We start from the raw sequence: 22,900 nt of genomic DNA, 5'->3' as shown, positions 1-22,900 counted from the left end.
ACAGACACACATGCAACATACACATTTATATGTGTATATATGTATATATGTGTTTGTATGTACATATGTGTATATATGTATATATAATGGAATACACACACACGCACACACAAAGGGGGAGAGAGAGAAAGAGGTTTATTTACACAAGAAACTGAGACATACTGAGGTTAAATAATTTGCCAAAGATCACCTAGTTGTAAAGGGGAAAGTCATATTTGACATATGCTCGTGCTCTTAATTTCTAGACTATACTTTGGTAAATATATATAAATACTGTTTCATCTATATCCTTCTTTATCCCTTTTGGAATTAATGTTCATTAAGATACTAGAGAAAAAACAAAGTCAAATATATTCAGATTACATTCTGCATACTAAGAAGAGAACCAATTTTTAAGAAGACATGAATCATAGACAAGAATTTTGCCTAACCTCACATAACTTTTCACCTTGTAAAGACAGAACATTATCATATCACACTTATGACAACTACCAAACAAATGTTAAACATTATTTTTAAAAATAGGGCAATAAGGGAGTCAAGGAAGTTCTTTTAAACAAAATTAATTCTTGAGTAAGTTTTTGAAGAAGGTGATAATTGGTCTGAAAAGGAGAAAACACACAAAATTTGTTCTCTCAACTTCTCTAAGGAAATCATCCAAGATGGTCAAGATGCTCCTTCTCAATACCGTCTACAGTGGTAGATGAATTCCCATATAAGACAATCATATTTAGACAGTTTGGACACTCAAATGGAGAATGGTGTTTTGAGTAAGAATAGAGGGACTGAAAAGAGAGCTTTAACTTTCTGCATCACATAAATAAATCAGGCTGAGATATAGCTTATAGATTTGGAGAAGAAACCATCACCCTTAGGAGTCCAGTCAGTAATTTATACGGCACTCAGTGAAAAAAGCAGTAAGGAGTGGGTCACTGACATGTACCTCCTGACTAGGGTACAATTAATTCTTCTGAACGGTGCATTTACTGAAAGTCACCAGGGTAGAAGTCTGATCTCTAACTTTACCACCTAAAATTAAAAGAATACATTTGACTGGGGTGTCATTGGAGAAGGTTAGATAGATGGATGGATGGATAAATATTCATCCATCAATCCATTAGGTCCTTGAAGAACTTCTTTGGGAAGCACAGGACACTGTTAGTGGTGATGGAAAGATGTGGCATCCTAGTTATTTCTGATCACCTAACAGGAGATAAAACTAACAGTTTTATCCCAAAATAGTAAGCGAAAATTGCACAATCACATATAAACCACAAACTTGAAGTTTTATTATATCCAAAACCTCTCTGTCAAACAAAGACCCAAATAAAAGGCAATTAACCAAGGTTTGGGGAGACATCACGCATGACGAATGGCACATGGCAAAGCTCTTTGTGCACATCTAAATCTACGTATCAGGTAAGGCCTTCTCCAACTATATAAGGTTGTGTAATTGTATGCTCTGTGATATTATAACCAGAGTTGTAAATTATAAAAATGGAAATCTAACCAAGTTAAGAGATTCACCCAGTAATTTACTTTAAGTCAACTAGATTGCTAGGGAATGAGAAAGCTGCTTGGGAATGAGTTCATGGCTCGTGTTATTTTATATTCCTCTGGTAGCCTAGCGTAATACTTCTCCTCTATTGAGCCAGCAATAAATAATTATTGATTACCTGAAGTCAGTGACAGGCACACCACCATCTTCTGTAGCAATGACATCAGATAGACTGATTTCCATAACTACATTCTTAAGCCCAATCATCAGAAAAGAGCAGATGTTAGCTGTGCAAAGGCTGAGCTCTTGGCCATGAGGGCAGTTAACTGTAATACCCAACTCAAGTCGTGAGGTCAAAGGACATTATTCCTGAACTGTGACTAAAATACAAAGTTTGCCTCATGCTTTCAGGTCTCTGGGGCAGAAAGTCTATTTGTTTTAAAAACAGAAGGAGAGCTTAATTGATCATCACCATTCTGCAGAACAGATGACACAAAGCCATTCAGCTTGCTGCCATCCGTGTCATTTTTTAGAATAAATAGTGCAAAAAGGTATGGAAATGCCATTCTTATTAACAGTTTCAAGAAACATGGACACTGAGGCAATGGCTTCTTTTAACTAATATCATCTTAAAACACCAACTACAAGAGCTATGATTTTTAAATAGTTTGTGGTTAGGCAAGAAGTCTTCTAACTTATTTTCCTTGATCGTGCCATATTCCACACACATGCATTAAGTAATCCTAGCCAAGCCTTCCAAATAAATAAAAAGAAAATAAGCAAGAAGTATCACATAATTTCCTTTAATTTTACACACAGGAAAAAAAAAAAGTCCCAAATGTAGAGTCTCATAGTTACATAGAACAGTAATCAAGATTTTTCTGATATTTTTAGGGGGTTACCTGTATTTCCTCATAGTTATTAAGATTTTCCCATCAGGTCCGTGAGTAAACAGAATGGGCACCATTTTGTGTGTACCATACGATAGATGCATTGTTTCAATGATAAATTGACAGACTGTGGTGGTCGTATCTGGGAAGTTGTCTTCTTTTATCTGGTAAACATTTTGAAAAGGGTAAACACAAGAGAGATAGCTTTCTTATGGCACTTGCTAAGCAAAGGCTGTCACCTTTTCTTATCACCTCGAGATGTGAAAATGAAGAGATCAAGCTGTTTCAGTACTTTTACTTTCATTTAGCCAAATCAAGATCATAGCAAAATTTCCAAGTAGGTACAGCACAAGGAACTAAGCAAATATGTGTATATTGGGGCATAATTTATCATATGGCTTTATCAGATAAAGCAAATGAGAAAATCCTGAGCCAGTCATAAAAGCGTGTCCAACTCCGACTGACTTGTCCTTAAGATGGATCTTGTGTAAATAATTAAATTAGTCCCCCAGATGGGTAGAAAGGGGGGGGGAGGGAAGTGTGTGGGCATGAAAACACACACACACACACACACACACCCCTTAAAGGCTAAAACCTTACACTTAAGTCGTTAGTATAAATGAGGCTTTACTATATTCTGAATTGTAGCAAGATTCCTGAATTTCACACTGCAAAAGAAAATCAGCATGATTATCATAAATAATTTGGTTAGATGTGATTAGAAATTTATGAGAAATGTAATCTTCAGTCACAAAGAATTATATATTTAAAAATCTGAATCCTATTGTTAGGAATGTTTAATACAGGTAAGTAATTTGAAAGCATTTTGAAAAAGGTGTATGGAACCTTAGAAGGCTCTGAAAAGCAGAACCTCTATCCAGAGAATGGAGGACCGTTGGGTCTGGTGCTGTCTGGCTGTCCTAGAAAGGAAAGTTTAGAAGAAGGGACGATGGGAGTTGTGATGGCGGCTGGGAAGGGAGTAAGAAGAGACCATGGGTATGTGCACGTGCTTGTATGTGTGTGTGTGCTGGGGGGCTGGGGAATGGTCTTCCCCTTCTTTTATTAAAAGAACAGACAGCAAATGATTTCATCAGTGGCCCAAGGAACTATGAAAAGTTGAATATGACAGTATGACTGAAAATATTTTCACCACACAGGGAGTAGGCCTTTGCAAACACGGCCTCACTGGATTTACTATTAAAAGCAGTGTGCAAGGGAGGCCTCAAAACCCAGGGGTCTAATATCAAGTGAGCGGTAGGAAGGTGACCTTTCATTCCGTTTGTTTATGAGAGGATCTGCAGACTCTGTCTCAGTATGGGTCCAGCATGGGCAAGAGGCCAAAGGGGAGATGGTGAACTCGGCATATTTTTTTTGTTTTTTGCTTTTTTTGAGGACATATAATCAACTTAGAAATTTATGCTGGAAAAGAACAAGAGTAAAAAGCTTGTTTTTTATATGCTATCTGTCATTTCTGGGTGAATGGCTAAATGAAAATCCCCTTTAATATTTTTTTCTATAGAGTACAACCACCTTAGTGCCAATTTAAGCACTAGATTTAGCCATTGGATACAGCACGCAAAGGAGAACGGAAGCACATAGTTAAAAAAAAAAATTAAGACAAAATAAAAAGCAAAACTTGATAGAAAACAGAAAAGTGAAAATGGCAGTTCTGTTAGGATGATGGTAATATTTCTTTCTTGTTTAATATTCTATAACAATAAATAATATCTCACTTAAAAGACATTTATAAGAATACAGAATATTTTCAAGCAAATCTCACTGTTATTTTTATAAAATGTTATAATCTGATTGCCTGTCTACGAAGTGTGCCTATATGGACCACTCATCTGCAATTACTTAGAAAAGGTAATGCCAAGTATGCTGGAAAGTTCTTATTGGAACTATTACTCACATCTGTACTTCACTAACAGAAACAAAAATGACTCCTGTGTGGTAATTACCTTTTAGCATTTGTTCAGGAGTTGCTTGTCTTTAGGTATTGATTTTATTTTTTCATTCAACCAAGTACCTCGGGCCCTTTCTGGAGTATTAAAACATTTTAAAATATTCAATATATAATCTGACTCCCGCCACTCCCGGCAACTTTCACCTATCGTGCAAACAAACTCCAATAAAAACCAAAACATCGGGAAAAGAAGAATGATGCCAGAAACGGGTTAGAAACGCCGTGACCTCCTTCATCCCGATTTAGTCACTGTCGCACCCGAAAGCATGCACACACTTTGTTGACTCTATGGCTGTGACTGATTGATGATGGCCTGGCAAGGTTACCATAGCTAATTACAACATCATTCATCTAAGCCTGCATGGGAAGAAAATACCGAGCTCGCAGGGAAGAAAAAAAGTTTAAGAAAGAAAAGCTATTCTGTAGCTGTTAACTTTTGAATAATCAGCCCCAACAGGAAACAAATAAGATGAAACCCAATGACCAAATTATGACTTATGGTTTCATCCAAGCGAATGACCTCAGGTGCCTGGTGATTTCCACTCTGGTTTCACAGCCCACAGCGGAGAGCTTCTAGCAACGAGGAACCCGCACATGCTTGTGTGCTTTGTAGTCCAAATTCAAAGGCTCCGGCAGAAGCCCGGCCCAGCCCCGAGCTTTAGTTCCGCTATGTGTGTGGTGTGACTGTGTTTGTCTAGGGTCAGATGCCAATACTTAAACTCACATTATGGGCACAGCAGCTACTTACACACTGCAGCCTAATTAAAGGAATAAACTTCCCCCTTCTTTATTTTTTCCTGAAGATCAGTGCCATAAAGGGATTTGGTTTCCTTGAAAATTCAGACAAACGTTCCCATATGTTTCCCTTATGAAGTAAATGAGTCAAAATCAGATAGAAAACGGTCACAATTTCCAACACTAATCTATGGCTATATAATTTTTTTTTCTGAGAACTACTGAAAATAAAGACAAGGGAACTCAGTGTTTTGAAAATAATTACATTATAACAAACACACAATCATAATTTCCATTTCAGTTTTGAAGCACAAACACACATGGAAACAATAAAGCGTCTGAGGCACCTTTCAGCTTTCAAGTCTCAGAAGTAAGAATCACTTTCAAATAGAATGTAAGTTCATCTTCAAAGTTGAACATACAAGAAGAGAATAAAGCTAACGCTATTTCAACTCCAAACTTTAATCAGATTGCTTTATATCTGGGTAATATAGATCACAAGACTGGCAACAACCAAGTCCCAAATATGTTTTATCCTGACACACTGTTCAAATTACATTGCTAAAATAATTATAACTAAAGAAAATATTTTCTCACGTAAGCTTGAACCCTAAATAGCAAGTTTCTGTCAGGAAGTACTGAAAAAAATTATCAAAGGATCCAAAATACAACTACTAATTAACTGGGGCCATGGGGCAGAAATTGGCAGGCGCACGGAGTCAGATTCAGATTCAGCATGGTATGCATGAAATTCTCTTAAATCACTCATAGCCCATTAGGGCAAGCAAGGCATATCTTATAGACAAGAAAACTGTGGGGCAAGGAAACATGGTAATGACACATCACGAAGTGACCCAGATGGTCCCAACTCAAATACCCCTTTCTATCGAAATGGCAAATGTGCCCTGATTTATTTATTTATTTATTTTTGTTTGGAAAGATGATTAGATTGAATGATTTACCCGGGCACACTGCTAGATCAAATACTGTAGGGTCTGGGACCAGCTCCACACTACTGGTTCTCAAGGGACAAGGATGGACCAGGCTTGGGGCCATGATCTCATGATGTCTTCTGCACAACAGTAGAAGGTCAGGTACTATAGATCTGAAGACAGCACAGGAACTACTGACCGGAGGGCTAAAAGACCCTTACTCTTCCAAATTTCAAACTTCGTGTCCTAATATGTCTGAGGTACAGAGGCCCTACGTACAGATACTTGAGATGTCAAGAAGAGTACAACAGTATCCGCAACACAGAAAAGAAAATCACCTCCATATCCCATTAGCATATTGGTTTTGGTGCACTTAACCCCCAACACACACACTTGAATGCGTGCAGGTGTGTGCAAACCTATAAGAGTTGAGGAGACGGAAGTAAATTCTTTTTTTTTTTTTAAACTTAGAGAGGATTTAAAGGAAATTTTCTCCATCTAATTTTCTGGTCTTTATTCCCTTATTACCTTTTGACTTATAGCTATTCATAGTATCTATTTATTAATTTACACTCTATCTCAATTCCAAAAGGATATGAGGTGGTATTTTATCACATACAGTATTAAAAGACATGGTAATTGAAATCTTCAATTAATCCCAAAAATGTCATGAAGTTGAAAGAGCGCTGTACTAGAGGCCAACAGACACAGGGTCTGACTCTTGTTCTTTATCCAACCATTTATTTGACATCAGAGCACACATTTGCTTGTTTGTAAAACGATGTCAATTGTCTAGAGAACTGCTAATTATGAAATTTTAAGGAAATTTCCAGAACCAGAATTTTACAAATGCTGTTGTCAGGGGTACTAAGAATTCTTGAGTGGAAGTGGGTTTCTTTACAGTAGGACTACTAAAGGGCATTAGGATTCTCTGTTGCCTCCTCACCAGCTTTCTGTATTCCTTTCGTCCCTTGTTACGGAACCTGGACTGGATCCTGGCAGAAGAACCAAGTGCCACGCAGAGACTTTGGAGGATCGGAGGTTTATGTAACACCGGCGGGCAAGGAGGAGGTTGTTCTCCAAAGGTCTGAGCCCCAAGCACAAGCAGGGAGGGGAATTTATACCCTTCTACTTCTGCATACTTGGTATTTTCAGTGCACATGGGAAATGGGATAGGAAAGGAGACCCTGGGAGGGCTTTGAGAAAGGGACTGGAATTCCCTTGCTGGTTTGGTCAGCCATCCTAGGGTACAGTTTTTCCCTATCACCCTGAAAGCTTAACTAATCCTATCTGTACAAAGAGTGAATGTGAATAAATTAGAAGAGCATCTAAAACTTAAATGCTCAGTGAATGTCATTTGCTAATTAACTACAATCACATAGTTGTCATAGTTGTTGAAATCCCAAAACATGTTCAGAGGTACCATAGGTCTCCAAAGAAGACTTGGAAAATTCCTGAACTGGGTGATTTGAAAGTCCAAGTAGACTCTGTGGATATCATTTTGTGCTGTTCTCCCTAGTGTTTGTTCTACCATGTCTCTTCTTTTCAATATATTTTTAGGGTAGCAATCTCTAGGTTATATTGTAGGAAGCACTGGCCTATTTCAGAAACAGACTCTTAAAGTGTTAGCCCAAACTAGTAAATCATTCTGCATCAGGACTTAGTCATTTAGCATTACATTAGGAAATCCATTGTGGTGGGGGCACTTGGGTGGCTCAGTTGGTTAAGCATCTGACTTTGGCTCAGGTCATGTCTTCAGGGTCCTGGGGTCCAGCCCCTTGTTGGGCTCCCTGCTGAGAGGGGAGACTGCTTCTCCCTCTCCTTCTGCCCTCCTCCAGCTCCTGCTCTTTCACTGTCTCTTTCAAATAAATAAGTAGAATATTTTAAAAAAGAAAAAGAAAATCCACTGGGAAAATAAATGTAAGAAATAATTTAGATGAATTGATTTGAAATTCCTCCTGTAAATAAAAATATATACCCCATTAGCTTACAGGGTATATACTGAACCCTTTTAGGTCAGTAGAAGATTTCTTCAATTCATCTTTGTAACTCATTATTGTTGAATGAAGTATTGGGAAATAAATTTATTGTATACTTAGTGTACTACCTTCAAGATGTACGCAAGGCTTTATAAATACGATCCTATTTGAGCTTGAATTTAAAAGGTGCGTACAAATTCCACCAAGTAGAAAAGAGGCAAAGGGAGGATCAAAGAGAAAAAGTTCCTCTACAAGCACAGAGGCCTGAAAGACAGCAAATTTGGGGAATGGCAAGTGGTTCTTGGTGCCTACAGGTTGAAGTAACTGTGAAAGAGTGGCCAGTAATAAAGGTGGGCAGCGAGGAAGTAGGTAGGTCATGAAGAGCCTATAAATAAGAACTTCTGGCATATTCTGTACATAAGTATTTCATCTTGGAAGAAAAAGAAGAGGGGCCAATCTCTGTATGCATACAGGAATGTTGTTGGCTTTTAACAGAATATTATTAATTATCATCTTGTGTTGGACAATGATAGAAAAATTACACTGGATATCAAGCACATTTTTATTTCAGATACCAATACAATACAAATTTTTGGTGATGAATATGACCTAATCATAAAAATGTGTTGATTCCTCCTATCTGTTAAATGGTAGCTTGATAAGAGAGAGAAACATGTAAGCTGATAATGATTAAATTCCTCATCTTCTTGAATGGGGCTCAAGAATTTGACAATCCCTGTGTCTGCTCTACCAGCCTATGCAGACGCGTCGCAGAACTACAACGGGTTCCAGTGGCCTTGGGAGCGGAGTGGGGAGCGGAGGTGAAGGGCTGGGGCTCTGGTGGTTAGCGTTTTATGCGCAGGCATTATGATGAATCACTGGGACACAAATGCTACTGCCCCTCTAGCCACCCACCTCCTTCACCTAAGCAGGATCTCGGACAGGGTCAGAGAGCACGACTGGTCCCATCCCCTGGGCCGCCCTGAGCATTGCCTCTGTGCCAGGCATATCCCTCCACGCTCCCCCATCTATGACCACACCCTTCCCCAAGGCAACAAAAGGAAAGATACAGAACAGGCAGACACCAAAGCAGGCCGGGTGGCTTCCTCTACTTTCCCTGAGAAACTTGACAAATGTTTTCTCTTCTTTTCTTTTAAAGTTCCAGAAATGAAAAGTACTCAATCTGCTGGACCCGGGAGGGGGGGATAAGGGTTGGTTTTTTTTTCAGTGTTCATCCCTGCCCAGATTCCTCCTGCTAATTCCAAGGAACCATCTGCATCAGGCAGCTAATGAGTTTGGACATGGCTCTCCGCACACGAGGAAGCCATTGGAAGTTGTTACGCAGGGAGTTATATAATCGGATTTGTGATTTAGCGAGGCAGCTCTGGCAGAAGCCGGGATGGGAGAAAGCAGGCCCTGTGACGAGAGAGGTCAGCTGGAGGCCTCCGCGGCGGTCTGAGTGATTCTCGAGCTCTGTCCAGCTGCAAAGGTCGTGAGGCGGAAGGAAGTGAGGCTGGCCGGCGAGCAGCGGGAGGATGTGGAAGTGATGCCAGGGCTTCAGAGCCCATGGCTGGGAGGCCACACTGACCACCCGGTGAGGAAGGTTAGCTAATCTCATCACCTCAGCCACACCACTACAGACATGGATCTGAAGCCGGGGAGGGAAGCACTTTCAAGGTTTGGACACATAGTCACAAAGTACACCCCAAAAAAGTCCATCAATTCATTCTTTGATTACCAGCAGATTGGAGGCTGCTGACACTGGAGCCAGAAAGGGTTCAAATCTTGACTTTGCCATGAAATCACTATAGGATTTTTGGATAAATTACTTTAGTACTACATGACTGTGTCCCCGCCTCTTAAATGGGGGGAGTAACGGAACCCAGCTAAGAACCCTGAGGCTTAAATGAGCTGTCATGGAGTGCCTGGGGGGCTCAGTCTGTTAAGCATCTGCCTTTGGCTCAGGTCATGACCCTGGGGTCTGGAATCAATGATTCTGGGATCCTGGGATCCAGCACCACATGGGCTCCCTGCTCAGCGGGGAGCCTGCTTCTCCCTCTGCCTCTACCCTTCCACCCCCTCCCCTGATTCATGTAAGCGTGTGTGCGCTCGCTCTCTGTCTGAAATAAATGAAATCTTTAAAAAATTCCCTAAAAAAAATGAGTTGTCATGAGCAAAGGATTAAGAACACTTGCTGCACTGCTTTGAGCTCGGGGCCTGGCATGTAGTCTCCACTAATAAAGATTTTTCTCTCTCTCTTTCACCAAAGAAGTAGAAAATTCACTTTTAAAGAAAAAGAACCTCAGCTTACTTTTCTCCCTGATTTCAACATTATGTTGCTCAGACAGTTCAACAAAAGAAGCTGAGAAAGCTTAAGAAAAACACCCCCCACCCCCCCCACCCCCGGCTAGAGAGCTCCTAAGGGAAGGCAGAAACAAATTCCCCAGCACAGGCTACTCTAAGGTTCAGCCTTTTGAAGACCACACAGTGCTTGCTTATAAATAGAATATTAAAATAAGCGAGAGCAATTTTCTCCTTTCGTCTTCCCTTATTGCCTAATTTCCCTCCCATCCCATTTGCATAATGGATAAAAAGGCATCCATTATGCAAATGAATGATAGGGCGGTGAGGTTGCTGCAGCCACAGACCTCCTCTGTGGATGGGGAGGCTGCCACGGAGCCCTGGGCTGTCCGCACACATTCCAGAACATCGCGTCACTAGCTGGGTTTCCAAAGGATAGAGGAACATCAGGAAGATTAGAGGTCATAAATTTCCACTTGGTTTATTATAAAAGCGGCACCACAGATGCTTTCCAGAAGATTAGTACCAAATACGGATATTCAGGATTGTGGTATGTAAAATAAACTTTCCAGTCAACATTTTGCTTCAGATGGGAAAAAGCCGGCTCTCCGCAGGACTTCTGTGATTTTAAGCGCACACTCTGCTTTGCAAGGGAAAGATTCCCCTCGCACAGTAGTAAAAGCCTCTGTTCTTCTACCTGGAGAATTAACCTATCTAACAGGTGCTCAGAGCAGTCTCAAAACATATGCACACCTTCAATAGGAATGAAAATTTGTTCTAAGTACCAAAATGTTAGCAGATTTTCAAAAGCTTCATCCTGTGAAACTGACCTAAATTTACCTCCGAGAGGTATCACCAAAAACTGACATTGATCTTAGAGGTGTAAATTCACTGAAACTTGAGAAGAATGTTTATTTTTCTCCCAATGCCTTCAAAACAAAAATGAGGAATTCTGAACAAAATTATTGGGTGGGTTGTTCTTGTGTAAATAAATCTGTAGGCTAGAATTAAGAGACCAACTTCAAAATGTTTTCCCGGAAGTCTGAGATACAGAGTCTGAGGAGAAAAAGAAGGTGGCTGAAACAGAAAGTGGCCTTTATTCCTAGTCTGAATTCCTTGATAAATGTTAGCTTTTGCCAAATGACACTTTTCAGAGAGTTTTTTTTTTAAGTGATCCCCCTAGGGTACAGATGAACCCCGTCACTTACAGACCAGCCTGTCCTGTAGGATACTTCAAGACCACGCAATTCAGATTCACCCGTCATTCAAGGAGAAAAAACCAAACCAAACCAAACAAATGCATCCCCTTGTCTGAGTGTCCACAGCTACAAAGAGCTATGTAAAAATAATTTAAAGACAAACCAGATTTTTCAAGAAAGATACTAAGAGGATAAGTCATCTTGTAGAAGCCACTCATAATCAGCAAGATGACGTATTTTAAGCAAGTGAAGAACATAATAGTGAAGATACACATACCTAATTTCAGAGCAGAAGGGGTCACTTCAATTTCCCCACCAATTGGTTTAAACGCAGCCAACTGGGCAGCCACTTCCGTCTCAAAGGCATCTGGGCTCTGCCGGCCTGCAGGGTTTCCGCTGGGGCTCTCAATCTTGTGGAGTGGTTCTTGTTCATCAAACACAGCAATCAGCTACAAACAAATCCAACCACACTAATTACTTTGAATGGCATGCATAACACACAACACTGTTTCTAGCTGATTGTGATCTTTCGTGGATTTTAAGGAAAACAGCCTCTGAAAACTTGTAACTTGAATGTTACTGTACCACAACTCCCAATTCAATATTACGTCTGAAAGGACCATGGCAGGACTTCACTAATGGTTTGTCTATTCTTGAAATAACCTATTTTGGCTAACTCTCTTGAAGAAAGGAAAAGGCTGCCCCTCTCCTCGCCACCTTTTCCAACATGCCAGAAAGGACTTCAGTATTTTTTAAGAGGGTTTCCAGAAATAAAAATTGAATATGCAAAAGCTGAACAACAGATCTACAAGGTAAAAGAGGACATTCCAAACTCAGAGAGCTAAGATATTATGAAATCCATAATCATCGCTGCCTTTTTAGACACAACCACGACAAACGAGTGTGCATATTTCCATACAATGGGTTCACTTCGTGCACACAGATATCCCCTTTTGATACATCCCTTTAAATTTGTTCTCTTCCTTCATGACGCTGTGTTGACTGGTTTAAGTCCAATGAACGTCAAGTCCAATGAGACTACACATCAGCACTTTTAACCAAATTATTTCCATCTTCGTCTCAGTGTTGTTTCATAGGAGAACTGTTTCTTGTCATTAATATAAAAACATTTAATTGTCCACTTCCAAGTCATTTTTCATAAAGGGCAAGATGTCATAAAATTTTCATTGCACAAACACTGCTGTACGAACAGAGGACAGTCCTGCTGCAGCCGTATTTTCGGCCAGCAGACAGCACCACCACAGAGCGACCTCGCACGCTGCTCGTCGGGTGATCGGGAGACGTGCAAGAGTGTGTGTAGGAAGCACCGAGGGGACGCTACTGTCAACCCGACAAAGAACAGTGTGTGCAAATCTGAAAACTGCTAGTAAACCTTCAGCTATTTTTCATTCATTAAATAAAACAAACCTACTTGTGATTCAAACATTTATTCAGAAAAGACACTCGAAGGCCCATTCAGAGGGGAACCTTGTTAGCAATAGTATTAATAACACAAATGCAGGCGTAATCAATCAAAACATCATAAATTCCAAGTTCAGTCTTTCAAAAGAAATGAATACAATTAGGGATATGCAAATTGACTATTCAAAAATAATTTTCATAATTGACTACTCATTTCCAGTATGGAGACTTCTTTAATTGGAAAATCCAACAATCCTCTTACCACAGGAAAGAAATGCTACTCCCAAGGCATTATTTTTAATTCTTGAAATTGAGCACATACATTTTCTATTTTTAATTGGCAGCACTGATGAACTGATTTGAGAGAAGGCTTAAATAGATTAATAATGAAAGATTATTCTAGTATAAAAATAATCAGTAGATCTGTATCTTTCTAATCATCTGGTCAGAGTGAAGAGTTTAACACTTTCAATCTTGTAAAGGAAAATAAAATCAATTTTTAAAATGTGCTGGAAGTGTTATTTTTGTCACTTTTTTTGTGACATGATTATAATTTCAGTTTTGCGTATTGGTGAATTCTAACACATCTGAGTGACATTTATTTTAATTGCCAATCGGCGAGGCAAAATGGCTTATTATACTGGTTCTATGAACACTTGTGTGTAAGTTAAGACTAGTACCTTATTTCTTCTCTTGCTACATCCTTAACTACTACTATATGCACTGTGCCTTAAATATTGGGGAAAAGAGATAAGAAATAAAATAGCATCTAAAGCATAATACAGAATCTTAAAGCTGAAAACTCGTAAGTCATTACTTATATCTGTTAGATAAACCTTCCTCCTCGAGATACTTGACTGTTTTCCATGCTATCATATCCAACAAGTTTATAGCATATGTAATAACAATGGCACACCTATGTCGCAAATGAGAGAACACTACAGTTCATAGCTTCTGTTTTCCAAAAAGATAGACTAAAAAGTAATTGATATCTAAAGACTAAAAAGTAATTGAATCTAGTCTTTTTAAATTTTCCATCCAGGGTTTCAGACCTCGGGGTGACTGTTTTCCAAAAAGAAAACTTGTACAAAGAAAGGCTCTATTGTCAAATATACACGGTTTGTCCATTAGGAGAATATGCTGGACCCAGAAAACGCAATACGTGATTCTTCCCAAAGATGATGCTAAGAAGAACTGGAGCACCCCCGAGTCTCACACTCTGTCTCCCAGTCCCGTGGAGGACAGGAAATATCTCCACGGAGTCTACTCCTGGTGTGAGGATGAATGAATGAATGAGTCTCTACTCCTGGAAAGAAGAGGTTCAGTTCCTGACTCTGTGGTCCCCCCAAGGAGTCATTGGCTCCATCAGTGCTGGCTGCTGACTGACTCTCCGTGCCCTCTTCACCTCAACACCCACAACACACCACAACTCACACTCGCTTCAACATCGACAATTGATTTAAACTGTACACACTGCAGGTGCTTATCAGCTAGATTATTTGACTCATCAGAACATCCACCTTCCTGGGTAACAGAATTCTTAGCAGACAGGGTTACAGAGATGCATCAATTCACATTAAACCACTGTTCTAATTCCTCCACAGAAGACATGTGATTTCCAAAGTGTCTGGTGCGGGAAGACGGCCTCCCCTCCCTGAACGTAAACTCATTACAAATTACCTTTCCCACACAGATGAGATGGACATGAAAGAAGGAATTCTATTTAAAGTTTTCTGTTGTTAAGGTTTCACCTAGACTAAACTTCTAAGGCATGTGGAAGATTTTTCACTGACATTGTACGGACTGTAGTAACCTAAACGCTATGCAAAATGCAAACAGGCAATACTTCATTTGGATGCCTTCCTCTTCTGCTGCCTTATCCATCTTCTGGTGACCCTTCCGTTCTCCTTCTGCAATGCTGGTATTTTCATGTCACCCAGTGCAACACCAACATTTCCCAAAGACCCCATAATCCGAGATCTTTTCACACAGCCATTATTCCTGATCAAAACTCCTGTCCACACAGATGTCCATCAGTATTTCGGCATCTTATCCCCAGAGAGACACAGGAAGGTTAGTCCACAAATACACTATTCATTCTCCCACTGAAAACAAAAGTAAAAATGAACAAAAAAGGCTTTAACAACTTTTTCAGGACCCCTACAGATACCATACCCATTTCTCAACTTTCCTTGAAAGCAAAATCTCAAACAGCTGTCCACAGAGCAATTTCCGGTCTCCCTCCTTCCCAATCCTTGCTGAGACCACACTGGTCAGGCTCTCGCCCCTCTACTCCACAGAAACTGTTCTTATCAAGGTCAAAAACAATCTTTAGGTAGCTAAATCCCCCACTTTCTGCTTTGACTTTAGGACACAGTCAATCACTACCTTCTTCCTTAAATTATTTTCTTCCCTTGCCTTCCCGGACATCTTCAACTCTCTAGGCCCTTCATTAAATTTCCTTTTACTTATCCTCCTTGTCTCTAAAAATGTGAAACATGTTTAAATTGGGGGGGGCACCTTGTTTGTCTCATGGCATAGATGTAAGTATCTGCTGATAAATTCCAAACTTAAATCTTCCACCCAGAGCTGCTTCTTGGACTCCAGGATCATAAGATCCACTGTCTAACATGACATGCGAAAAACTGACCTTCCAAAGCTCTTTCATAATCTTTATACATCCCGATTAATGGCACTCCATTCTTCCACTTGCTCAGGATAAAAACCTCCTCTTAATCCTCGATGCCTTTTCCCCTCCCTTCCTCGCTATATCTCATGCACCTCACACACACCGATTTGCCAACGAATCTCAAAACACAGTCAGAGTCTAACTGCTTCTCACCCCTCCGTTCTCACCACTTTGGACCCCACTTCTAGTCTCTCCCATGGATTATGGCAACAATTTCCTGTCTGGTCTCGTCGTTTCTACCCATGCTCCCTTTCAATCGTTCTCCACACAGCAGGCAGAGTGACCCTACCGAAACACAAGGCAGGTCATGTCACTCCTCTGGTCATCCGTTTTCTCATGTCCCAGTGAAGCTCAAGTCCTGGCAATGGACTTGGGTCCGTAGGTTCCCTGTGAAGTTTCTGACCTCGTGTTCGGAGTACACTCTCCCCTGTTCTCGGGATTCTGTTCAGCTGTGACTTCTTCTTCTTTGCCCTTGACTCAGGATCTTTGCATTTGCTGTCCCTTCTGCTGAAGCAGTCTCCCCCACACACCTGCGTGGCTGGCCTCTCTGCCCTTCCCATCTTCACCCGAACGCCACACTATCTGCATCACAACATCACGACCACTTCCCATCTTCTCTTCCTTTTTCTTTGTAGCATTTATCACCCTCTCAATGTTTCATCTCTTCTTGTTTGTCTTAGTTATTGCCTGTCTTCTCACTGTACTAGAATATAAGCTCCAAGAAAACAGTGATTTTTGTCTTTTTTATTGTATCCCTGTCGCCGAGAATGGTGAGTATACACAGCAGGCACTGAACATATATTTGTTGGAATAAAATGAGTAAAGTGAGGCCAGAACAGATAGTAACCCCTAAGATAGCACAGGATAAAAGATACCTGGATTTTTTCATGTGTTTTTAGAATCAACATTCAAATTATTATTTTTTGTTAGAAATGAATGAGTACATGAATGAACACATGTACAACGAATACATTTTTTTTGAGTGTCATTATCATTATGGCTGTTGTTTCGGTTTGGTTATTATGGGGGAGAAATTCCTCATTTTTCTATTCAACACTGGGAGAAATTGCTTCTGCCACATCAAGCTCCAAAAATAGAGATTATGTGTGTTCTTTTTTCTTTTTCAGGCTCAATTTTGAAAGGGAGAATCTGTTTCTTTGTTGCCTGCAGGAGCGGGAGTGTTGAACGAGGGGTGCGTGGCAGATGGAGAGGGAGGTAAGGTTAGCGGCCTGGCACCAGGCACTCCCCTGCTCACTTTCCTCCAAGATGCCACTTGGATGTACCTGGTGTCAAGCTTCCAGATGTGTGCCCCAACGTAGCTTGAGAACAAATGTAAAAAATAGACCTCCAGGGTAGTGGGGACCTCACCTGAGTGGGCATACCATAAGCTCACAGCCAAAGGGCTCAGATTTAAAAATTCAAGTCTTACTTTTTGTATTCTACCAGGTTTCTGTTCTTGTTTCAAAACAGATTTTAATCTTAATTAATAGATTAATCTTAATTAAAATAGATTTATTCTTAATTAATAGATTAATTTGTATTAATCTTTAATAAAGTTTTTCTCTTTAATTGCCAGTAAAATTAGGCACCCAGAAGAGGTACAGTGTTTGTCCCTGTGTTTCATACCTCTGTGAGGTCGAGGTGGAGTGGAATTCTCAGGAACACACTTATCCTCTAAACAGGACTTAGAAAAAGATGGAAGGAGAAACACATTAATGTAGCAGGTCCAAATTATATTCACTAGCTAGATCTCAGTTGTCCATGTGGACGGTGTTTGCAATTCAAAGATGAGGCACTGGTTTTGGTAACTTCAAATGTCCCCTGCCCACGGCTGAAGGTAATGTCACCCATAAACCTCACGTTAGAGAATACTTCCCTCTTTTTCTCATATTCACCTTGTAAAGGTTAAAATAATGAAAAAGTCAACAACGAAAAACTTGAAGATGAAAGGAGACAGAAGAACTTTGGATAATTTACAACATCCATGAAACCTGAATAATAGACTTGATCAAAAGGGCCATGTGTTCTCTGCAATTTCACACCATCAATATCTCTTCAAGGACTCAGACCTGTTTTAGGACTCAAACAGCGAGACTGTTACGATCAATGTCACTAGTAAAGGTGTGTGTGCATGCATGCATGTGTGTGTGTTTGTGTGTTGGGGTAGTTGCGTGCATGTGTGTGTGTGCACATGCATGTGTTTGTGTGTTGAGGTAGTTGCATGCTTGTGTGCGTGTGCACGTGCGTGTGTGTGTTGAGGTAGTTATGTGCATGTGTGTGTGCACACACGTGTGTTTGTGTGTTGGGGTAGTTGCATGCATGTGTGTGTGTGCACGTGTGTGTGTTTGTGTGTTTGGGGGGATGAGTCGAGTGGAGGTGGAATGTTAATTTCCTCGATAATATCCCTAACATGCCTAAATGCTTAGCACAGAGCCTGGTGCACAATGGAAGGTTAAATGTTAATTCCTTTCCCTACCAGAGCTACCATTCTCTGGCTTCCAGACTAAATCCCACTTGACTTGTTTATCCATATTCTGCTTTTACTTTGTTGCTTCTCTTTAATCTCTTCATCACAGGATTGACAGAGGAACAGAGAAAGCACCAAGATCAAACACATCAAATAGGTAATTTTTGGTTTTCTTTTCTTCTTCTTTGTTTTTTTTTCCCTTGCTCTTCATCACACAAGAACACACAACCCTTAGACGCGAACTGCTCTCCCGGCTAGCAATACATGAGCTGTGCTGTCTATTTCCACCATAACTGGAAGCAATATACCAACGTCTTCAGTTTCTACAGTGACAAGTAAATATTTTAATAATAAATGCCACCAGGTACATTTATTGCAGAATCCTTCAATATTCATGATGTGGTTTGCTCTGTTATCAACTTACAGCATTCTGTCACTTTTATAGCCTGAGTTTTTATAATCTGATGCTATTATCTTTAGCCTACATAGAGAATAAAAAAAGAAGGATCCCAATGCTCATAGAATATAATTTATGAAAGTATATTTTTTGTAGTAGTAATACAGTAAGAAATATGTGGCTCTATTTTAATTACACGTCAAGTAAACTAATGTACTACTAAGAAAAGCTTATTTGCCATGTTGAGTTCTGGTTAAACTGTTGAATTTAACAACATATTGCTATTTTTACTGTTTCATCCATATTCCGTATTACCGACTATCGAACAAAATTAAAAGACAAAGGAAAAAATGAGGATCCTACAAAATAAAATTGGAATCATTTGTCTCAAATCTTAATAAACACAATTAAATCTAAGTAAGACTGTGAAATTACAACAATTTCACAAGTAGAGGAAAACACATTATCACCTTTGGGAAGAGAGTGAAACACTGCAGAATTTCATTTAAATGTATGCATCTGCTTGTAACTAAATAACAACTGGCTATATTTTATGCCACTTTAAACAAAGGTTTGAAAATAGGTGATCTTCCTTCATGGGATTTTGACAGCTAGCTAAAAGCATTTAATCCAGAGTTTCAAAAATTAGTATGCTCACATTAGCATCTTCATCAGATTCGAGCATCAGATCTAGCGTCCTCGGAACAAGTACGTAACAGCTCTGATTCTCACAAAATTCAATCGACATTCAGTAAATGAGATAAACCAATTTTCATCACCTCTTCAAACTGAAAATCCATAATAGGGACCTTCACAAACTTTACAGCTTTAAGCTTCATTCTAAAGAAAATAGCATAATTTATTCAACTGTACTAAGAAACATATTTATTCTCATTGCTTTTTAAAGAGACAGCTGCCTACATCGCCTGTGATGACAACAAAATATGCCTATTAAAAAGCCCCCAATACTTTGGCCAAAACTACATTTACCTTCTTTAATTACGCAGCAACTCACTAAGAGGCCACGTATGCATTAAACACACTATACTCAATCCTATTTTCTCTGGGACTGACTTAAGATCAAGAGAATCCTGGGTTTGTTTTTGTTGCATTCTTGACTTTCCTTAGTAGTCACAGCTCAGCGCTTATGAAACAGCCTTCACAACTGACACCTAATATACACGAGGAAAGCCTGAAGACATTTTCCTCTGTGCCCTTCACCATCCATAGCCGTGTTTGGGCAAAAGGCTCCCTGGAGGTCAGGGGCAGCCACCAAGCCCTACTCCTAAAGGCCCTTGGGGGCAGCAGGGGGATAAGCACCCAGCTGAAGAAGCTGGAAGAAGTTTCAAGCATTCTGAGATAATATGGATGTCAGAGATTATAAGAACTCAATATATCTGGCTTTGTTAGTAATACTATTTCCTCTGTCTCTGAATTACACAGATTAAAAATGGCGGACACACAAGAAAGTGAAAGATCTTAAGGTTAAAGGAGCTGAGGAATTCTCAGAAATGATGCCAAGCCACTGGGCAGCTTTGCTTGTGTTAACCCAGTGTATCACTGGACATTCCTCAGTTTTATCCATTTGCAAGGGCTTCAAAGGTCTTGGGAGAATGTACCTTATCAGAAATGAAGGTATTTTTTAAAATGCATGGACACACGTACACATAAAATGGCTTTTTCTTCAAATTATTCTTAAATAAATCACATGAATCTAGCCTGCATTTTTGGAAGAGTAGTCTTTTTTCAGGGAGTGTATCCGACACTAGAAAACATAAAATAGCACAGGGAAAAATAGTTTTTAAATTACAAAGCTTACATACATTGACCATGTCGTAAGATGTACCTAAGTAAGTACTATTTCACTGGCTCAGTGCTATTCTCCTTACTTCCCTCCAGGTTCTACTCTCTGTCCAAACCAAAGCTGTAATCATCTCAGAAGCACTCCTTTGGTAACTTCTTGGCCAAAGCCCAGCACTGCCATAGCCATCCACGAAGGCAGTAACTTCCTGGAATCTACGGTTGATTCCTCCCGGCAGGGACTACTCCATCACAACAAAATGCCTCAGTGCCTCTGGCCAGGTCCTCACATCTCCACTGCAAGGCCTCAGTTTGTTTTTGGCTTCCAGTCCAGCCCCCGATTGTGTACCCTCAACACCACTGCTGAAGTGGGCTTTCCATCATACAATCTGGCATGGTCTTGCTCCAACTTCAATTCTTTATAATATATTATATTATGATAATATATTATCATGGCTTCCACGTTCCCCATATGAGGTCTTCCACCAGGCTCCCTGGTGTTCCCAGGAAATTATCTATGTCTCTATCATTACCCATCACACAGCCCAAAGATCTTGATTTACTTGCCTCCATAACTAAGCTACCTAGAATAAACAAAACAAAACAAAAAAAACCTGTAAGTTATTTGAAACCATGAGTCACATAACTAAAAAATGATTTTAACAAATAATTACACAGCCCTCATTATGGGCTAGGCACTGTTGTAAGTGCGTACTTAGTCCATTTCATACTCCTAAGAAACCTTATGAGAAAAACTGTATTAGCTCCACATCACAGAGGACAGAATTCAAGTACAACCTGACTTTATTATTTTTTTAAAGATCTTATCTTAAGTAATCTGTACACCCGATGTGAGCTTCAGACTCATGACCCTGAGGTCAAGAGTGGCAGGCTTTACCGACTGAGCCAGCCAAATGTCTCTTCAAGTACAACCTGACTTTATATTCCAAGATCCTAGTAGATACTTGGCACAGGAAAGGGGTGAAGTAAATGAGTGATTTACATTCTCTGCTGTACCCCAGCAGAAAAGCAAAGCCTCTGTTATGTGGATGTCTACACTTTTAAGGTGGACGCCATCTCCCCAAGTCCCGATTTTTCCACCCAATTAGGAATAAAGGTAACCTCCCTTACCATGTACACCTCTACAGAGGGCAGAATAGCTCCTGCCCATCCTTGAGGCTCAAAGTAAAGTTACATTTTACTGTTTTTCCACCAAAAATCCACCTTGTGTATTATGATCCCACCCCCATTTGCTGGTGGACTACAGTTAAGTAGTTGGTTTTCTTCCAGAGGAAACCTTCTGAAATTATAAAACTAATTTGTGTATTAACATACTTAGTTTCGAAACAAACACGCCTGTACAATGCGCTCCACTACATCTGACGCTTCGAAGAACCCCGCTCATTTGTACTAATGACTGCAATCCAGGGTGTGTTGCTTAATTTTGTGGATTAATGAGTAAGCAATCAAACGTGATTTTAAGTCATGAATATAACAAACATACTATTCATTTATTTTGACAAGTATTTGAATTTATGAGACTTGGCTACAAATAGAACAGTCTATTTGGTAAAGGAAAAAAAAAAAGAAAGAAACCTTTCTGCTTTTAAGACAACTCAACAACTCAACAGCTCTCAGATAATAAACCTTTGCAGGGAATGATGACAAAGCCACCACCTTCTCAAGACAGATAAAGAATTGACAGGTCAATAGAAACAGCAATGAGATCTTACTAGATCATGAGAGTTTCAAAGAGAGAATGTCTGTTGCATGCACTTGAACATATGCCCTTCCTCGGGGGACTGCAAACCACAGAGAGCCTTCTAGCGAAAATAGGGCGGTGCTGGCCTGAGGCAGGTGTCCCCTCGACTGTCACCCTGGTGACCTAAAACGCAAGTTCCAACAGCTTCACATGCCCCTGAGGTGGCCTCGTGCTCTGGGCCTGAGATCCCACAAGGCCAGGCAAAGTGATGAGTGGGACAACAAATACGAGGAAGTTTTCAACTCCCTGCAAATTAGCGGGTGATGAATTAGTACTACATTTCATCAGACTGGTGAGGGAACAGACTCCTTAGCAAATTGGCCTGAGCACCGGCTGATTGACCTCACGACAGGTCCAATGATGTTCCACTTTCTCCCGCATTTTGTGACAGCTGATCCACTGGTGGAGACCACGCAAAGGTCAGTGTGCAGCCTGATTGAGAGCTGAGGAGGCCATGCTCTTAAATATTCCATTTAGATTCAGATCTTCCTTGTCATGGTGACAAGGCTTTGAAGCCGATATTTTAAAAAATTAACACTACAGTTGCAGGTGGGTTTAGCTGCTGAACTCCTTTCCTCTGAGTGGTAGAGTTAACCTTTTCCTTTAGCTTCTAATTGCTCTGTATCTCCTTAACTAGTGATAATGTGGCTAACCCTGCTGGGATGGGTGTTGACTTTGGAGCATCTAAATGTCAAGATTTGTAATTATGATTGTGGGTGTATTAAACTCACATCGAATGATGCCTCGCTAATTGGGGCCTGAAGACAAGAAGCCTGGGGTCCTTGGTCCTTGCTCCCTGCTCAGTCACAGGAAGTGTGTTACCTCCTCTGGAAGTACTTGCATTTTAGGTCTTATCTCTAACT

The 22,900-nt window shown here is 40.2% G+C and overlaps 1 protein-coding gene across 4 annotated transcripts in view; it reads right to left on the bottom strand.

Moving 5' to 3' along the window:
* The window catches only part of PARD3B (par-3 family cell polarity regulator beta), a 1,037,391-nt gene that overhangs the window by 617,148 nt on the left and 397,343 nt on the right, over nucleotides 1–22,900 (bottom strand). For all 4 annotated transcript variants that reach the window (XM_044241394.1, XM_044241395.1, XM_044241397.1 and 1 more), the window contains exon 3: nucleotides 11,778–11,949. In XM_044241394.1, the coding sequence (XP_044097329.1) occupies nucleotides 11,778–11,949 (172 nt within the window). The remainder of the gene's footprint in view (nucleotides 1–11,777; nucleotides 11,950–22,900) is intronic.

The sequence above is a fragment of the Neovison vison genome, chromosome 3 (assembly GCF_020171115.1).
Source record: "Neovison vison isolate M4711 chromosome 3, ASM_NN_V1, whole genome shotgun sequence".
Lineage (NCBI taxonomy): Eukaryota > Metazoa > Chordata > Mammalia > Carnivora > Mustelidae > Neogale > Neogale vison.
This window is presented reverse-complemented; position numbering and strand designations above follow the sequence as displayed.